Source organism: Colius striatus, chromosome 21 (assembly GCF_028858725.1).
Source record: "Colius striatus isolate bColStr4 chromosome 21, bColStr4.1.hap1, whole genome shotgun sequence".
NCBI classification, from domain to species: domain Eukaryota; kingdom Metazoa; phylum Chordata; class Aves; order Coliiformes; family Coliidae; genus Colius; species Colius striatus.
Window position 1 is genome coordinate 5,083,416 of NC_084779.1, and position 20,582 is coordinate 5,103,997.

The 20,582-nt window shown below is 37.4% G+C and overlaps 2 protein-coding genes across 4 annotated transcripts in view; one reads left to right on the top strand and one right to left on the bottom strand.

Moving 5' to 3' along the window:
• Positions 1-20,582, top strand: part of LRRC38 (leucine rich repeat containing 38) — a 54,674-nt gene that overhangs the window by 7,829 nt on the left and 26,263 nt on the right. The window lies entirely within an intron of this gene.
• PDPN (podoplanin) lies at positions 3,891-15,970 on the bottom strand. Of its 2 annotated transcripts, none has more exons than XM_062013009.1 (6): positions 15,679-15,970; positions 6,867-6,952; positions 6,139-6,268; positions 5,219-5,254; positions 4,734-4,839; positions 3,891-4,134 (listed from the first exon to the last, which is right to left on the bottom strand). In XM_062013009.1, exons 1-6 carry the CDS (start codon positions 15,746-15,748, stop codon positions 4,128-4,130), a joined length of 435 nt encoding a protein of 144 aa, XP_061868993.1. In that variant the 5' UTR covers positions 15,749-15,970; the 3' UTR covers positions 3,891-4,127. The 2 variants fall into 2 exon arrangements, with proteins under 2 accessions (XP_061868993.1, XP_010200465.2); XM_010202163.2 differs by having other exon boundaries at positions 4,728-4,839.

Consider the following 20,582-nt stretch of genomic DNA (forward strand, 5'->3'; position numbering starts at 1 on the left):
TTTATCTGACTACTGATAGAGTTTAACATCTGAAATAGCCCCCACAGGTGGACAAGTCCATCGTTTCGTTTTAGCTCAAGCTGAAAGTATGAATGAAAATTGCTTTTTAATGGAGACAATGTCTTGCAATTCTCTGCTTTCCCTAATCCTTCATTTTCCTTTTTTTTTGTGGATGGCACTGTTTCCGTTTGGTTTTGAAGTCTCAAAATCAATCAATCGTGCCAGCTGCTTTCTGGAAACAGAATACAACCTTGAAAATGCACGGAATGTGCAGCATTCCTTGCCTGCTAAGACACTTGCCAATTTAGCATTTACCAGAGTCTGTAAATCTGACTTCTCTTGCCTTGAAGAGCCTAACAAGCTACAAGATTGAATGGGGATCTTTGTGTTGCAGTCCAACTGTTTGTTGCAGAGCAGGGGTAGCTGTGGGTTTGGTCTGATGCCTAAATCCACAAGGCCTGGACAAAGACACATGGCTAGTGTGATGCTGGGTTTATTTATACGTAAATGCTTCCATACTGCAGCTGTGAAAAATGTACAAAGCACTAATTCAAACTTCTCATTACAGCACCTAGTGTCAAGTTACATATCCACTGTTACCTTCTGTACCCATTATTAGTGCCCTAACAAAACTAAATAATGCAGATATGAGTAATACTTTAGGTTAAAAAAGCAGTCTGTAAAAGAATGAGTATGGTTGAGTATAAATAGGTATAACAATGTATTTAGCCCTGGTGTAGGCCAGTTATGACTTAAGTTTTAAAATGCAGGGATTCAGTAGCGTTGATGCTGTAAAACTTCAGGTGGTGGAGAAGAAATTGTTTTTATTCAAAACAATCAGAGCACAGTTCTGACCTGAGGGTTCTTGGTGGATTCAGTAAGTTGCTTTTTTCCCCTGTGTCCTTTGTTGCCATCTTACAATAACATGATACGTAATACTCTTTAATATAAAAATATAAAACCATAATGGAACATCACTTCATTTGAACTAATACAAAACTATGACAAGACTAATGTTTAAAGATACCTGAGTCGGTGGCTTTTCCCTTACCTGTGGTTATAACCCTTGGCAAGTCACTTCATCTGTCTATTACACTTTCCTGAACTGGAGGTAGTATTTGCCATCCTGAAGTGAATGACATGTGAGTACTTTTGAGTTTGAGAAATTAACAGAAAGTGTTAATGTTCAAGTTGTACTTAATTTTAATGAAAATAATATGTGGTAAAGATACTTGCAGTAGCATACTGAGGTGATCTTAAGATCCTAATTACATTTAAAAACAATTGGTGCATGTTTTAATTGGTATTTAACTATAAATGAACGCTTAAAAAAATTATAAGAGTAATTTGAGATCCCCATAATTCTTCTGGTTCATACCTAATTATTACTAGTTTTATTGAATTCATTCTTCTGACATTTTCTTTCCTTACTGTACAAACATACTGTAGATGAGCTTTGTAAGAATTGTTGTACTGATGCCTAGAAGTATTATAAATATTGATGCATCAAGTCATTGCTTTCATAGTATACTACCGCAGTGTATCTTCCCCTCAGACACAAATACAAGCGGACAACTATGTTTATGATATTTTTTAGTGACATCTGGCATTCTCACAGGAAGCCTGGTGCCTGCTTGTCTGTTAGGGAGAGTCACATTCATGACTCAAAGCCAAGCTGCAGACGGGAACATTACTGTTACTAACTATAAAAGAATGAATGTGATCAGGAGTAAGGACTTAGAGTTAAAAGCAGGTGTTGATATATTGAATGTCGTTCCCTGTGAATAAAAATCAAACCTGTCCAGCTGGTGAAAGTATAGAGCTGTTGTTTCCTGATATGTTCTCATGCATCGGAAGTCTCCTGACCTTGGGCGTTGATTCTGCAAGCATGTCTACAGATCATTCATTTCAGCTTACAGAAGTATTTGCCCTAGGACAATGTGCTGTTTGACTTCTTGCAAAGCAGAGAAGATCCCATCTTCCATGTAAATTCTACCAAAAAACATGTAGCTTGTGTTTAACTCACCTTTGAAGTCTTGAACTAGTAATGGGAAGGCAGATAATACAAGTCAATGAGTACTCAGTTACAGAATGTTGCAGTAGTGTTTGCATGTGGAATATAGACCTCTGCATGGAATGTTTGTATGATACAGTTACAAATTAAATTAGGAATTATTCAGTACCATATAAATACATAACAAATATGACAAAGATTTTCATTAAGAAGCCATTGTTTCTTGAGGTTTGCTTGAGTGGAACGTTCTACACATGAGTTTACTAGGCACCAATAGCATCAGAGTAATAATAGCAAGCTGTTCAGATGGTGATCTATAAATGATCCAGGAAAACTCAGAACTTCCCAAAAAAAAAGGTTGTCTGCTCTAATTCTATGCATTTTTCAATTAAGGTCTCATTACTTCTGGTTTAATCAATATTCAGAACTGGCATAAGAATGTTTTCCTCATTTCGTGGTATTTGCAAGTTAGCAGCAACTGAGCTGGTGCAGAAGAAACTGGTGACATCTGCGATATTCCTTACAGTGGTTGAACAATTCATCGTTCCATATGGTGTTCATTTGGTCTGACATGGGGTAGTTTCCAGTACAGACAAGAAAATGTTAAATCCAGAATAAGAGAAATTACTATTCTTTTACATTGCCACAGTAAGAAAAAGCTGTTATCTTCCTGCTTTCATATGGGGTTATGTGCATTTTTAGCTAATTTATATGAAGTCACACAAGTAAACAGAACGGTCATGCTTGAAACTTGGTCATAATTCTCTTTCAATAACTACCAGGATGTATGGACACTTGGAAACAAAATACCTGAAGTAATCTGTCCCCCTTTTAAGTACTGTAACCTAAAAGTACAGGAAAATTGAGGGAAGTTTAAAATATTTTATAAGTTTTTAAAAGAAAATGAAGAACAATTATTGTAAAATAAGACAATTTACATTATAATGTTTATTTCCAAAGCTTAATTGATGGGATAGTTCATGGGACATGAAAGAAAAGCAAATGTAGGTAAGTTGACATGTTTAGCTGTTATTGACCATATGGATTGTCATGATTTTTACACCAAACAAGTGCCTTAACGTTTAGAAGACGTGATACATTACAGCTACTTCACAGACAAAGCCTTTGCTCTGAACTTTTTGTGCATTAAGGTACTGCTGTGCTAAATGTGTCACAGGAAAGCTGTGTGCTCCAAATGCCTTATACCTCATTGACATACTCTGATGTAATGTTGTACACGGTATCAAACAAGCCAACTATACAGTTAGAAAACAAGACAGTTAGACAAAATCTGTATACACTAATTCAAGAGCTTCTACACATCAGCTCTAAAGTGTGCGGAGTAACTGGTTAAAGTGACCCATCAAAACTGGGTATTTTCCAAGCACCCTTTAATTCAGGATGTGTATTTCAATCCCTGCATGTCTCTGCAACAAGAGAAGACATGAAATTCCTGGTGCAACAGTGAAATAAGCAAGTTTTCAGTCAGTAGGTCAGTTCCAGCTGGGCCTACCATACTTTGTCACATAACAGTGTAAGTAAGAAGAGCAGAAAATCTATCAACAGTGGAAAGATTTTAGCTTCCAAAGTCTAGTATTTTCTAAATTTGTAAAGAATTGGTTCTCTGAAGCTATTTCCCTCCTTTTTGATATATCATTTGGTAGATAAACATGCCACAAGCACTTAACCAGCCAAAAACACTTTAAGAGATTCTGGATATTTTTAAAGTAATGCATAAAATGTAATGCAAAGTAATCTTCGGTAGCATTTAAAAATCAAACTAGTATATATTACCTGCAAATCACATTTCAGGTGTAAATCTCATTGCTGCTGGGTTTTTTTCTTACTGCATAATATTTTTCTTTCTTCTAGCAAACTCTTGGTTAGTAAAAATCCTATGAAATGTTCCATTTTCTGTAGTCTAGGGCAGGACACAAAGAGGGAGTCCTTGGAGTTGTGTGGGATCCCCATAGATCTGGAATTCTTCAACCATACGTTCCATGGATCATCTTCTCACACCACTAGAGGAATAGTCTTTAGTTCTTATAAAATAAGAAGCACTTGTGGGGTTTCTTCTGGTGTAGAATGGCATGGTTGCTTGTTTCAACTATTTTCAGGGTCTGTAAAACAAAAAGCACAGACATTTTACTGTTGTTCATAGTTACTCAAATGTGTTAGTTACATGATCCCTCTCCTTTTCTTTCCTGTCACCATTATATTTCTCTTCCCAGTTCATATTTTGCTTTCTCCTAACATTGGGTGAATAGTATTTGTTAAATGTAGTGTCTTTTTGCTTCTACTTTGGAGTGTAAAACACTTTAGATTTGTATGGCACAGGGAATCTTCTTAGTGCCAACACAACTTCCACAAATGGCCAGATAAAAATCACTTGTCAGTGTTCACATGTTATCTAGCACTTCCAGAAGCTGGTCTTGTACTACTTTGTAGTGAATTTTACCTCTTTGCAGTAGAGTAATCCCAAATCCCAGTAATCATGCAGCTGACAAACATTGTAACACCATGCATGCCGTATCTGCCAGATTTTTTTAAAGCATATGAGGATTTAGATCACCCATATCATATTGGCAGCTGTTGCTGAATCAGTAGGCACTATATAACATGAAAATAGGTTATTTTGTCAAAATAGAAATTTCTAAACTGTGACTTGGCTCAGAGGTGCTCTTTTGAAAAGGCTGATAAGGAGTTTACTTACGAGTACCTGCCTGACATCTTCCTTACGACAGCGATTACTATTCCTGCAAGGATGCCAACTGCAACTACGATTCCAATAATTATTCCAACCAGTGCAATTGTTTCCAGACCACCTAAAAGAGGAAATTCAGAACATTAGCATGTTTATCATGGACACCATTGAAAAGAGGCTACTGATAGAACTGAAACTGTTCTGCTGCATCTCACTCCTTGGGGAAAAATTTCCTTATATCTTGTGGTCTCTGATTGTTTTGGTAAGTTCAGCAAGCTTCATTGTAGCCTGCAGGTCTGCAAATGTGCCTGTGGCCTGGAGGGCTCCATATGGATGGCTATGTGGCTATGGAGACAGTGATACATGAATCAGAGGAGACAGATCAGGGAGCAGGTCGTAGTTTCTCCTCCAACTTTTATTTTGGAATAGCTTGGGCATAGATAGCGGTTTCTTTTGCCTGACAGTTCTCCCTTGTCTTTAAAAGCAATTCTGTTTAATACCTTTTTCAGTTTTCTCTGGGTCTCCACTTGGTCCACCTGTAAAGCCAAAAATACAATAATTACTAAATTGCTCATTCTGCTTTGGACAGAGTTTTGCATCCCAGTATATAACACTATCCACTAAACACTGCTTCTGTTGTTTAATGGTAAGTCAAGACAAGAGGTCTTCAAAAAGAAGCTGGCCAAAGAAAGAGAAATGTTAGAGCTGTTGATTAAATGTAATTGGCTTAGGCTACTTAGGGGAGAAGTATTAAGTCGTATAGATACTACAGGATGTAGAAGTACAGCTGCAGCCAGACTTGATATGATAGTCTCTTTCAAAGCAATGCCTGTACGCTAAAGCCAAACTGACTTGAAATGTGATTGACAGCCAGCCATTCATGTGAGTCAAGTTTATCACTAATGGATTCTGACAGGTGAATCTGACGTGCTTCTGAGCCTCACAGACTTCCAATATTTGTGATCTGAGTTTTGAGTTTTTACCTTATATATAATGAACTCTGAGCATTTGTTGGCACTGCATTTAGACACTGCTAAACTTGCATTTAGTTAGCAAAATGTTTGTCTGGAAACAAAAAGGATTCTTTTTATCTGGAGAGCTGTTTGATTTTTGTATTAATCATTCAGAAAGAAAACAAAGGCTTCAGAGAGTTATTGCCTGCCTTGGGGTAGAAATAGCAGTGTACTGGTGAACAACATGGTATAGCTACTCCTTCCTTTTGTCAGCACACATCTGTCAGGAAGTTAGGGTGCAGAGTGATTATTAAGGGGTCATTTTAGAAACCCTACTTTTCCATCTAAAAAATCAGCAATGTTACCTTTGCGAGCACCTTAACTTGGTATTTGAATTTTCCAGATGTTATCTAGTAGATGGCAGTAGAACTTTGATATAATAAACCAGAAACAAAGTGGTTTTTTACCATCACTTTCTGTATTAGCTTCATAACCAGTAGAATTATCACTGTCTTCAGGTGGGGCATATGCACTTTCTGTGGTCATCAGCTGTCCAAACTCCAAGAAATTTGTTACATTCTGTAGTCTTGTGGGCAACTACAAGAATTGGGGGGAAAGAGAGAAAAGAAAACCTCAGTACATTAAGACTATGTGTACAAAACAAGCATTTAAATTTCTCGGTCTGTCAGGTGTCCTGTGGATGCTATTTTAGCTTTTACCTGTCATCTCTTACTTGTGTGCAGTGACCAAAAAAGCCACCAAAACAAGGTGATTTGTCCTCGTAGCTAGAGGCTTTGTAGATCAGATAAACTCTGTAGGACTACAAAGAGTGGAGGAAAGGACTGCAGAATATTGCAGACCTGCCTTTTTTTGTTGTTTTTTTCCTCTAGTTTGTCAGTTTGATTTCACTGAAGCTAATGGAGAGACGCTGAACTGACAGAGGCAAATGGCAGCAAATAAGCAGGTTAGGAATGCTTTTTGCAGCACAGAGGAACTGCCAAAAATGTTTTTAACTTTGTCACTTTAAGCCTGATTGCTTGCAAAGCAAAAGCCTTTGCATTAGATCTTTTTTTAAGATAGATCTCAAGGTTATTCTTTATAATTTATAGATGGTTCAAAATCTGAGTCATAAGGCAAAGCCAGGAATATGAAATCAGGGTAACCTAAAGGAATCTTCCTTTAGAATGGTACTCACCAGGGTTGGTAATTCTTCAAATTCTGTGTCATTTCTGTCTCTGAAATCAATTGTTGCACTTTCTTCTCCTTCTAGAACTGAACTTGCTGAATAAAATTTTAGGAAATGAGTTAGGATTTTACTTGATAGTTACATGTTTTGGCTACTTTGAAATGGAAATTTTGTTCAACATAAGATCTATGTAGTGTTCCATCTCCCTGCCCTTGCACACTTAGATTTGCAAAATTACTTGGATTAACTTTGACTTGTGTTACACTCTTGTATAAAGCTGAAGGACAAAGAGCTTACACATCACTTAACTATTACTTTTCAAATCCACTTTATACTTTTTCAGCATAATACTGAGTTACTGCTAGGAAATACTGCAATGGTAGCTACAGGTTATGTTAGTAAGAAACATGTTCATTCTCTAGAATTTTTAGGGGTGTTGGAGATGTTCTGGATGCTCACACACCTTTTGCCTAAAAGGTCTGTAAGGTAACAATTGTCAACTGATAATAGGTAATTATGAACAAAGAATACATAATCCTTTTTTCTTTTGCAAGATAGATTGAGACCTCTGTAATTTGGTAAATGGTGAGTGGTAGATTTTTACTTCTGTGTAGTGATCTCTTCAGGGAGGAGCCCAGCTATTCATATGAGTTATTTAAAAACAGGGATTTGTTCCATCATTTGCATATTTTACATAAAGGGAGTATTCATGACCTGTTTGTTTTAATAAATCTTAACACAGTTTGTTATAATTTCACCTGTTTTTATTTAGTGACCTAAAACCAGTCTCATCTCTTCTGCATTAAGACTTTCTGAATGATTAGACTAGTTCCAACGAGTAAAACCGTTTCTTATGAAAGATTTTAACACTCCTAAATGCACTACTTGTGTTGTATAGGGTGTAGAGGCAAGTAAACAGGTGTTTTGTTCTGTGACTGAAATGTGAAAGAATGGGCATTTTGCTTGATATCAGTCAAAACTGAAAAAAAAAAAGAATGGCTTTGGATCAGCTGTGCATATGTCAGTTGGAAATGATTTTTCTTTAATTGTGAGTTTCATTTAATGTTTGTTCATTTTTAACTGCCCCTTTTAAAGAATGTTATTTCAAATGAAACCCCAATATTTAAATTTGAAATGAGGTTTAAAACTCTCTGGCACTTTTTCATGCAGAGGATCAATGATTTGCCACGGGGAAAAAAAAAAAAATCTCTTTTTTTAGCTTTTAGCTCATTTGAATTCTACTGGAAACTTGCAAATATTTTTCCTTACTCCCCAAACTCATTTTTTAACCAAACTAAAAATTTCTCATCCGTCTCTAGCAATGTAAGACTGAGAGCTTTGTCCCAATTGCCCAGAGACTAAACACTGATCTAAACTTAGATGTCTAATTCTATGTTTACTCAAGTAAATAGAATTCTATATTTTTATACCTTTATAAGACTGAATACAGATACACTTTCTATTTAAGAGCCAAATGGTTGTGCAAGTAATACTTTAGGCACTAACAGATGAAGAAGGTATGTTCATGTTATGCCAATATGAGGCCTAATACAGTGGCTAGTTAAGCCAGCCAGTTTCCTGAAGATCACCTTATAATCCATGGAAAGACTAGAACAGGAGAGGGTAAATCATATTTCTAAATTATATGGTAAAAATAATGTTTCATTTGTTTCTGACTGAAATATGCCACGTGAGCAGCTTTGACATTTTCTGTGGAGACAGCATAAAGGGACCTTGACTCTTAGGTGTGTTGATTCAGCCACCTTCTAAATATCAGGACGTTTTAAAATATAGCACTACTTTATACTACTCTTTTTTTGCTTATAAAGTAATGTCTTTAAACTACAATATTGGGTTTACACTGTGTAATGTTAAGTGTAAAGAAAGAAACAGCATTAGAACTCAACAACATGGATTGTGTATGGATCTGTTTACCTTGTAATCCCAGTTGGAACTGGAAAAACATCGTTTATTCACTAGTTGCAAAAGAAGTACAGATGGAGAAAACCAATTACCAGAGGAGAAACCCCAAGTAGAAAGTGAAATGAGTTTTGTGTGTTAACAACAAGCAGCTTATTCAGAGAAGCTGCTTACATACTTGGCATGGCAGTCGCTTTCAGCCCTGAGGAATTAGCTGACAGGGAAGGCAGGAAAGGAAACAGTGTCATAGATCAAAGGTGTAGAGGATTATTGAATGTCACAAAGAAACAAGAAATAATTATTCTTTATATGATAAAGTTATTGCAGATTCTTGGCAATGAGTGACACACAGAAAATCTAGTTCAGTGTGTTTGCCCTCTGTGTTTGGTGATTGACAAAAGGGGGTGGCCTAGATTAATCTTGCCTAATTTTAGGTTCTTAATAAGGGTACCTAAATAAGGTGACTACTTGCTCTTATCTTCTCTTATGGTCTGTAGGGAAAGATAAATACTTGTAGAAGGTAACATCTCACCTGAGATTTGGGTTGTCCTTGTTGCCTTTTCTTAACTGTAGAGGGAAACTAGAATAATATGGCTCCCCTATAAACTTCTTAAAGCTCACAAACAGAACTGATTACTGTCAATGTGAAGATCTTGTCACAGCCCTATTCAATATACATAATACTTCGTTCAAGTTGAGGTCCTGTATTTGCAGAAAAATAGTTCCTATATTTCCAGGTTTGTTTTTCTGAACAGTGAGGGTGGTCTGCGTGGTAATTAAGCAGACACTAGTGAACTGTTACCAAAATAAACACTAAGAGGTAATTTGTAATCAGTGTATTCAATTTGTAGGAAGGAATATTTAATACTAGGCAACTCTTTGTCAGAGTAAGTTCTTATAAAGTAAAAACTACTTAAATGAAATAGAGAGAATATTGGGCTTGAAACTTTCCCTGTGCCCAGTACAAGGCATATATACAAATAACATCAAGGAGAGAGTCTAAATGGGATGTAAGGCTGTATGTGCTTCAGTTATTTGTTGAATTCATCTGATGTGGGCCAAATGTAGCAAGAGCCATAGGGTTAAGGAGTGCTTCTGCATATGTTCTTAATATCATCTTAGAGGAGGCTGTAAATAAAAACAGTACCTCACAGTGCTATGATTGTCCCCAACCAGCACTATGGCCTCGTCTGTTTGCAGCTATACGTTGCTGCAGATGTGAATTAATCATTGCATCTCTTTATGACAAGGTTCCAGCTGGGTGCATTTCAGTTCAAAGTCCCCAGCTGCTATCAGGCTGCAGCTTCTCACCCCAGGAGAAAAATTGATGTCTGTAAAAGTTTTAGACTGCTTTGAAAACATCCTATGGTTAAGCATCCCTTGACACACTTGGGGAAAGATGAGCTCGCTGCTCATTGTAATGCATGAAGTGACAGTTTACTAGAAAAACCTCTTAGGGTTGCTTTCAAAGCACAGTGGTTGTGTTGGAGAGTGAGTTGTGAAACTGTTGTTCATTAGCATTTCTTTCAGGTATCTCCAAAACCAACAAAGATACTTTTGAAGATGGAAAATACTGTAGGATCTTGTTTCTTTCCCAGCAGTCTGAATGAACACAGACACTAGTGGTCAAAGGCAGTTGTAGGCTAGTATTTTACTTTGGTCCTTGAAATAGGAAGCCCTCAAAATAGAATGTTTCCATCTCCATGATAAGATACCAGTAGGTAAAAGTTACTAACTGTAAAGGTTTCCTTCTAGCAAGAGCTGAAATAATCTTTATTGCCCATTGCCCTTCTGCTACTATTGAAAAAAAAAGCTTCAGTTATTTAACAGCCAAAAAAAATAACTAGCAGGTTAACTGTCAAACAAAAGCTTTGCTTTTAAAATACAAGTTCATTTTCATCCGTATCTTATCAATATTATATTTTATCCTGTCCACCTATGCTAGATAGGTGATTTGTGGAACACTTCTCTAGAAAAGCAAGAGCAGAATTTAGTGGGACTGGTCATTTGGGCGGAGGTATCAGTCTACTGTCTGGGATACCTATCTGGAGTTGACTAATACATTTCAGTATCTACTTCCTGAACTCTTTCAGACCAACCGGTGGTGTTTGAAGGACTTATGTATATGTGTCTGTGTTAGTCATCCAGTTTTGACCATATTTTTACTCAGCATTTATGTCCTCATACAGGAATTTCCTTTCTGAGGAAGCATTTGACACTCAAACTTTAATACAGTTGTGAGCAAAGAGAGCCTTAAAGCCAGTATCTCATTATTGGACTCTTGTTCAGTTATAGTTGAGTGGAAACTTTTATTCACGGTGGTGGAAGTTTAACAAAAAAGTATGATTTGGTAAAGTATCTTCATTTGAATACATAGTGTCCCAGCAGCAGCTCTGTAGTATTCAAATAGACATTTGTATTTTAGCTTCATCCTTAATTTAAACATATTCCAGAGTCGGGTACATAACCTACCTACCTCATCAGCTTCTTTTTCTCTGAAAGTAATTTTCTGTTATTTTTCTATAATTGCTAAAGCATTTCTCTGTATTTAAAAAAAAAAAGTTTGCAGCTGTCTTTTGTCTTTTGTGTGTGTGTGTGTGAAATGGTTCAACACTGCTGAATCCGTTTGCCTTCAGGATTTTGCACCTTTGGACAGTTCAAAGTTTCCAACTTGAGAAAGGCAATGGAGTTTCTTAATGAGAACTGAAATTCACATTTGTACCCATGGCTCCTGCAAAATTCATGACATCTGCAGTATCCTTAGCTTGTTCAGAGCTACAGTGTTGACATTTTCTATTTCTTCTGTTAATTCTTTGTGAAGGTTGGAGTAATACATCACGCTATGATAAAGAAATGCCTTGGCATTTAGATTTTTTTGTTGTTCGGGAGAAAGCCTGTACTGTCATGTCTAAATCCTGAAGTGCATAGTGCAGTTTTCTGATACAAAGAGTGACAGCTTTGCTTTAGATTGGAAATTATCTGCCAGTTGAAGATTGTTTATGATGCACAAGGAAGGATTTAGCTTAGCTGTATTTAGAGTATGAGTAGTTTTGTTCAGGTATTCTGTGTAGCTCGTGATGACAATGCTTTGCTGAATTGTCAGTAACGTTTCCTTTGGTCACCACACCCAGCTACAGATGGTTTATATTGCTGCAGCTAGCTTAGCCAAAGGAACAAAGCCAGAGTTTAAATTTACGGTGCCAAGTGGCAAAGAACCACTCAACTGCTTTCAAAGTAAATCACATGTCTTCTGAATGTTACAATATTCTACATTTCCCGTATACAGGATACCCACAGAAATGCAAAACAAAATGTATTTTAACTGGGCAAATACAGAGGAAAAATAAACTGCTCTTCAAGTGCTGGCTACACATATATGACCCACAACCAAAGTTACGAAAGAAAGCCACAAGTGGAAAAGATGGTACCTTGCTAAGCTTTCTCTTATGTGTGATAAGATCAGCCACAGAGCTGTGGGCATTAAGAAGATGAGACAATTTAACTCCATTATGGGATATTCTGTTAAAATACTCCTTACAGGACTAGCAATGAGTCTTCTGAGGTTTATGCTTTTGATAATGTTGCTGTGTTGCTGATTTCTTGTCTGTGCACTGACCTCTGTGATCTTTTTACATCATTCTATAAGTGGCCCTTAAAAGTGCAGTGTTACAGTACTGTGGATATCCCTGAATGCCTGACAAGGAATGAGTGTCAGAGCAACCACCATATTTTGTGTAATGGATCAGCAATTTTATGGGATGTGCAGCAGAAAACAGACAATCTGTGTACAAATAGAGTGATATGTAAATGCAGATGACAGGAATTAAGAAATGACCTCTGATACAGTAATAAACTAATCTTTTGCCTGAATCACTTCCTTCCCAAAACTCTGCGGCTGTAACCCTCTGCTCTTTCACAGCTGCCTTGATGAAGATTATCAACCCCTTGTATCTGCAGGCAGAACTGTTTGTATGATCATTTCCTAACTCATCTGTTTGAAATATGCACTCTACAAACTATAACTGGAAACTGGTTAGGCTTTAATTTTCTTCACACAACGATTTTTGGCTAGCTGAACAGCACCAGCAAGATCCATTCAAATATGTTTAGTCTGACTTTCATACTAACTAATAACATACTGGCTAATATTTGGATGAGTTTCATAGTCATAAAAACACTTTAATATGCACTGGGAATTGAGTATGTCCCCATTACATATTTAGCAGCAGCTAATATACTATTCAAGCCCTCCTAAGAGAGTATGTGTTTGCCTCAAATGGTGTAATCAGCAGAACTGTGCCCTCACAAAGGGTTATTCTGATACAATTTATGTTGGATGTTGTATTGTTTGTAATCAACAAATACAACATGAGGAAGTCATAAAGCAACATGAGAATGTGCTCAGCATCACAGCTTATCTTTCCTTTGAGTCTTTGGCCAAGCTTCTGAGACAGTGAGTTGGAAATCAATGGTAAATTTGTCTTTTATTTTTCTCATTTGTTTCTCTTTAGAACATTCCAGCATACTTTTACTCCCAATCCTACATCTTTTTCTGAAATGCTGTGTAGTTGTGTGGCACACAGCTATGTGAGCTTTTATGCAGCATTAATTCAAAGTGAGGGTATGGTATATGCACACATCAATTAGAGGAGGCCCTTTTAGAGGCTGCCTGACTGCAGCATGGATCTGGGATAGAGTGAATAGTAGGACCGGGCAGCATTTCATTTCCATCTTGTAGTCCCTGACCACATCCAGACAAAAAGCAAACAAACCAACAAAACAAACGTGCAACTGAGACAGACCATATGTTAGAGCTAGGCAAACAGTAGTCATCTTTGTGGTGCACATGTATGTATGGCTTGCCTCAAATGACACAAGGAGGAAACACTGCATGCCTGTGTTGCAGACCAACAGCCAGCATGCTGCGGACTATCCTTCCTTTGCTTTTTTTGGTAATTATTAAAATTCTCTTCAGGTTCTCAGCTGTTTATTTTTGCATATGATTTTCATATGGTTCAGTGGAAACCATTGAACCACATGAGGTGAGGATCTTGCCTTTCTATTTGCAGTTTTCACGATGCAGTCTGAGTTAATGAAAGATCCACTTCTGAGTGGATATGAAAGTTTCCCGTGCTTGTAAAGTTGCACAAGCACTAATTTTTGGTCAGGCCGACTTCCATTTCAACTCATTTGGTCTGATCCTGCCTGCAAACATTTGCCTGAGTTTTTATGTGCTGAACAGAATCACAGACAAAAGTCTATCTGCTAATCATTCAATAGGAAATGCTTTAGTCTAAAAAATCTTCAGCTTGTGTAGAGTTCTCAGTGTTGTCCTTGGTTGTGAGAAAGACAAAATACTTGGCTGTTACCATCAGGATTTAAACCATGAGTAAGGATAGTATTTTTTGCTTTTACAGCTTTGTTATATCTTCCTTTGTGTGACTCAAAAGAAGGAGCCTTTATCCTTTCCTTTGGAACACATGGCTGGTTTTGGGACCAAAGATTCCTGCTAAGAGTAGCACAAACCCAGGAAATTTTAACAGAAATCTCCATTAACTTTTAATTTACTAATGTCAGATGTAGTTTGCATGGTCTCTATGAGCAAAGGATGTTAAGCATTTCTGACTTTTCCCTTAAGAATTATAGGTTTTTCTCTGATGTTCATTCATTGGCTGATAGCCCTGTTATTGAGTCGGGGTAACTGCTATTTTTCAATCACGTTTCTGGTTCACAGTTGTCTTGAAATGATCATAGACTTTCTATGAAATTTTTAAGCATAACTCCAAACTTTCAGCCTCATATGCTGACATACAGAACACCAGGAATCCCCATTACAAGTTTCAAGCCAACATCCACACATACGGTATATGAATATAGCTCCATTATTTCCAGCAGAATTATATTGTCACCAGGCCAAAATCAGGTCATATGTTTTAGTTAGGGTTCCCAAATCAAAGTCAGACAAACAGATTTATGCTTTGGAAGACTAGTGGGTGGAGTTTCAGGTTGTAGTTTTCAGATCACTGGTACTTGGAACATGTTCCGTAGCAACGGTAGCTGTATTTCAGTGTTACAGGCATGCTTTTTCTGTGCACATACATCATGTATCAGGCACATTGCCTGATGGCCAATTCATTCATAATGAATCAATTACCACACAGAATGACTGAATTTGAATGTGACGTTTCTGGCATCAAGTACTGCTCATGATATTCGGATTTAATAAAGCAGACACTTCTCCGTTAGCTGTAAAGAGACTTAAACATCTGTTTTACCTAAAAGTGTACATATTGTATTTTTCTTTAAAATGTCAAAAGAAGCAGTGCTAAATAAACTTTTCCTGAGTAGCTATGTAACACTTCAAATCTGTATTAGGTAATAATTCATCCTGGTTTAGTTTTGTATATATTGCTGTGGCTAAGTTAGTATTAGCAGAACCCTGCATAAGGCTCAAATTCTCAGCTCTTGTAATGCCTCTAAGTACAGAAGTTAAACTCTTGAATGGAAAGATTTATAGTTTAATTTCACAGAGAGTTTCACCACCTGAATGTCAGTTACAACGAAATTATTCCTTGCAGTCTCCTTTGCATAGACTACGGTGAAGCTGAAGCCATTGCCAAGGGCTGTTGGTGTAGCGCCTTCCCTGACTGCTTGTACCATTCTCCTTCCCCTAAACAGACACAGAAGATTCTTTTCTAATAGAGCATAACTGAGCCATCTGAAAACTTTTGCTGTGTTTCTTTCCCGATGACAGCCATAGTAGATTCCCAGTAGTAGCTTAAGAATTCAAAAGAAAGCTTTATAAACAGGACAGAGCAACTACATTGCCTATGAGTGAGCACATAAACTGTTAAATTACAGGAAATGACTGGAAATTATTTTAGCCAAAGTTTCTTCTTACCTTCTTCAGCAAGTACTATGAAGGGCATGCTCCCTAGGACGAAGATGAAGAGTTGAACTTTGATAAACATCTTTGGTCTGCTTATAGAATAGTTTTCCAAACCCGAGTCCAGATGGATTCCAATTCTGATTAAATTTTTTAGAGGCAGGGGAGAATTGAGATCACAGAATGAAATGACTGCGAAAATATTTTGGTATTCCAAATATTCCTTTAACAGCTGTAGTCTGAAGAGGGAAGGTTTTCCCAGAAGATAACTGTACAGCTAAAGAAAACTGAGTGGAGCCGGCATTATTTTCTTTAGCCAAGGGGTGGGAGCATGCCTAAGGTGGTCCTCAAAGAAGAGCCAGGCCCGCCCTCTGCACTCTGTTTGGTCAGTACTAGAATTATGATCTCAGCCCAGGTTTAAAGTTACAGGAGCTGTTGTGGCTTTCAGAAGACTTTTATTTAGCAAAAGGGGAAAGAGTATTTAGGCAGAGCGAGGTGTTCAGGGACTTTCCTCTCTTCTGCAAACTGTCCTTGAAAAATATTTAAGGAACGACACTAAGGGCATTTTTCTTGTTCTTTCCAGCAGTGAACTGAAGTTTTTTTTCTTTTCAAAGTGAGCCTCTCTGTTTATCTGAGTGTTGTACTGAATGTGCATTTAGGGACACTGGAATAGTTTGGGGGCAGGTTATTTAATTCTGCAGTAAATACTGTCTGAGTTTTTCTGCAAGTCTCAATCTCTCCCAGTTTGTGTCATCAAGTGACATCCTAGCTGTACTCTAGCATTTATCACAGGCTTGCTGGCCTCAGTGTGCTAAAAACACCATACAGAGATTGCAAGTGTTTCCCTTTCGTATGTAACTGTTGGAGTACAGCTGTACTATGGTCTGTACAAGGCCAGTTACTTTTTTCTTGTATATGTTTCTGCACATCAGCATTGAACGGTGTGTATGCAAGACCAACTAAACACTACCAACATCTGTAACATACTTCTCACAAATAATGGTTGTTAGATAGTGGATGAAGCAGGACTTGAGGAACAATGATTTATATTAATCCTTTTCTGAATCATCGCTTGTCTTGGGTGAGTAATAGTCTACCGATTTACATCTGTTTAGGAATGTGGTGAGTTGTAATTACTGTTCATATATGAATGAACCATGCCAGAGTGCACGTAGCTGAGTGGAGCAAGTATGGGATCTTCTCCCTTGGTTTCTGTACCTTGAAGTGCTGCAGTGCTAGGACATCAGACTCTGAAGCATAGCAGCAGAAGCATAGGTTTGTTTTCTTTCTACTGACAGCTGTGGAGAAGGAGACCTCTAAAGAAAAGCAGGGCAGACTTGTGGGAGAGGTTTTATATTTTTTTAAAAAACAAACAAAACCCCAAAGAAAAAATGAAAACAAAACCCTCTGAAACATGGCAAGATTGTTCTGCTCAGTGAATGTGACTCACTGCAGTCATTAAGATCCCTCAACACTTTGCGCTATAAAGGAGTAAAGCAAGTCTAAACGTAGGCAGTGATGTAAAGAGAGCTCCAGGTGGGAAATGCAGTGCCTTCCATAGGGCTTTGCTTTACTTTTCATAGCCTGCTAAAGGAATTTGTTAGCTATAAGTGTAAATGACGGTGCTATAATTGTGTTCTTTGTGTTGAAGATCACTAGGAGAGAGGAGAGAGCAGGATTAAAAACTATCAATGGTAATGCAAAGAAACATTAAGGTAATACTGACTTATTGTCTTTAGAAAAACAGTAAAATAAATGTTCCCATATATACTAACTTTCAACATGTCTCGAATCCTAAAATCTGCAGTCAATTATTCCTCAATAATGCTGCTTTAAATGTATTGGAAAAAAGTTTGCTTATTGGAAAATGCCATTCATGAAACTGAAAGTTGCCAGGGGAGTGTCAGTTCTAATGAAACCTATTTTGAAAAATCAAAACAAATAACTTTTTACCATATCAGAATGGAACATCTGGGATTCTTATGTATTTTCAGAACAAAAAAGTGAATGTAGCACACTGTGGAAGACAAACTGGAACACACAGTGGCTTTTTAATGTTAACAAATTCCCATCAGGAACAAAAAAATCCCTTATTTTTAGGGTTTCATTCAGATTACTTAAAAATACTCTGGGGAGCTTAAGTTTTATGGTTATTCATATTTAAAAATGGCACAGGTTTAGCAATAAGCCTTTCTAAGAGGCTACTTGATGAATTAAATATTCTTGCTTTTAACTGTACTGTATGTCAGGTATAGAACTGAGGCACAGAAGCACTTGAGCTTTCAAGAACTAGTGGTGTCCCATTTCTGAGCTATTTTAACAATTTTTAACATTTTTATCATTCTTCCTAATAAGAAATAGTTTCTCCTCTACTAGCCTGTTTGTCCTACTCCAGCCTGTTCCTCAAAGGAAGAGTCTTTAGATAAATGTATTGAACTGTGAAGAATTTAATAACATCAGTTTCTATCATACTCTCAAAGGGCAACAAAGGGAAAGAAATTTGCCCATAGATGCAAAACAAGTTAGTGGAAAACCTAGGAATGTCTTACTAATTGTCATCATGGGATGAAATTGTTCCTTGAGGACAACCATGACAGGAACTTGCCTTCTAGTGAGGACAGCATGTTGCTGAGTAAGGAGATTAAGACTGGGAGCCAGTGCTGAACCCTCTGATTTAAAACATCAACAGAATTCTTCCAGAAAAGCCAATACACCCTTGGGAGAGGGTATGGTAACAGAGATGAGGGAGCAGTTTTACTCTGAACTAGACCAAATTAAAACTATAGTTCACTGTATTATTCTGGTAAGACTAGATTTTGCAGAAATAAAGAAGTTATTCTAAGGTCCTGATTTAACAATCTCTCTGCTTTTAAAGCAGCACTTAATTATTTGGTCTGCTTGTTTCAAAACACAAGGTAAGTGCATACCTCTATGTAAGTGAATGTCTTTGCTGATTTGTAGTGGGCTTACACATGTGCTCAAATGCTGTTGTGAAATGGGGTTCAGAGAGATGATGTCATTTCGTCATTTTTATTCAAGGCATGTTATGACCATTCCCACAAATTACCAGGATATGAGTGCATGGGTCACCCTCCTCTTTTTTTTTTTCCAGACAGCTCAGTGTGTTTTTAATCACAGTGGTTTAAGGGAGGAGGTGGAAAGGCTCTAGAGTACAAGCAGTTTCGTGTTTTCATTTCATCATCTGTTCTTTCCCTTTGACCGTATCAGTCATTTACACAGCCTTGTGATAAGCTTAGGCTGTCTCCAGTTCAGTAAGAGCAAGGAATGAAGCAGAGCTGAGGGAGTAGAAAAATAGTCACTGTACCCTGCAAAGTGTTATGCCTCAGTGGCCAAAGTCGTGTGGGATGGTGTGTTTTTCCCTGAATCAGTCAGTGTTTCAATATGAACCCAGGAGTGCTGAAGTCAATGGAAGGCTTCCTGTTGTCAAATAAGCTTTGGAACTCCAGTATCAGCAAGGGCAGCCTTGCCACAGGTTTTGTGTAGCTGCTGCTAAGATGGCTGTCATGCGGGGAGTAAATGCAGGCAGCTTCATCTCAGTTGACAACAAAACTATTACCACTTTCCTGAAATATCTCAGGAGTGATTCCCCTTTTCACTACATTTTTCTCTAAAACACGTATCTCAAGATCTAATCATTTTAGGGCTGTATTAGCAGAACTGATATTTGACTTTTTAATGTTTGATTTTGTTGTTTTAGAAACCCTTTGAGGGTTGTAGGACTGATGTTCATGAGTGCCAAGCACGCAGAGCCCCTGTAAATTGTCCGAGCCTATGCACGCTTGTCCTTTCTGCAAACTGAGGCTCTAGTGTTTCAAACTGGACAGAAAATTTCTACAGTTTTGGGCTACATATTATGAAAAATGCAACCTATTAATAGAATTTTCTTTATATTTCCACTTCCAGAAGAATTTGCTTTGTAGACACTGTCTGCTTGTGACCTATACAGGGTTTTCAAAAACCAAATCTGTTATGTAAAGGATTAAAAAATTGAGATGGACAATTCTATACAGCACAGTTTGCTGGAATATTGCTGAAATAAAGCAAGGTTGCCTTGTTGAAAGCAAGTAATGAAAAATTGTAGCCATCATTCTGTATCCTCTCCTCTTTCAAATAATGGAACATTTCCTCAAACTGATGGTTTTGTGTTTCAGTACCTGCCAAAAGGGCTGAATTTGTCTGCAAAGGGAAAACAGGAAAAGGCTTGAAAATTAATAAAGCTTGTAGAAAACAGTTTTTATGCTTCTGAACAAATATTGCAGGGCCCACAGCTGCCCCCAGGGTACAGAAACAGGAAATTCATCAACAGAAAGAGTATCTTTAGTTAGAGCAGATTTGCAAAGGGTATAAAATTAAATGTTTAATTTACAGAGCTGATTGTAGGGAGTGGGCATGCTCCAGAGGACACACTAGAGCTGGGATTTCTATCAGTAAATACTTTCTCCAGAATAACTGTTTCCAAAGTCTGCCAGCAGTTGTCTCTACATGACATACAATGGAGTGACTCAGAGTTAAATATGGAATGCCCACTCTTTACTACTTTTAAACCTGTGGATGACCACCATGTGTTTAACAAAAAATTATAAGGTTGAGGTAGGTTTTCTTAGGTCAATAGTGTTCTTTTAACTAGAACAGTTATATAAGGAAAGCAACACAGCAATGCAGCCAAATAGGGGGAAAAACACCCACGTACTGTGTACTCAGTCTCATATTTATTATGGAATGGTTCTATGTGTTTGTTTCTTAATACTTTCAAAGACTTACACTGTCTCTATAATGACTTTATACAGATAAAGCAAATGACTCTCTTTAGGAATCAGTTTAAGTACACGTTGTGTTAGCATGCTGAAAATGCACCAGGTAATGTAACCCTGCCAGTGTGTCTGTGAGCACAGCTGCTT

What these genes read in the sequence shown, in the direction of transcription:
- PDPN (XM_010202163.2), bottom strand. Translation starts at nt 15,748, where the DNA reads ATGTTTATCAAAGTTCAACTCTTCATCTTCGTCCTAGGGAGCATGCCC. An exon ending in TTGAAGAATTACCAACCCTG is followed by an intron (nt 6,269 to 6,866) that starts GTGAGTACCATT and finishes CAATTCTTGTAG; the next exon opens with TTGCCCACAAGACTACAGAA. An exon ending in CCCAGAGAAAACTGAAAAAG is followed by an intron (nt 4,840 to 5,218) that starts GTATTAAACAGA and finishes TTCCTCTTTTAG; the next exon opens with GTGGTCTGGAAACAATTGCA.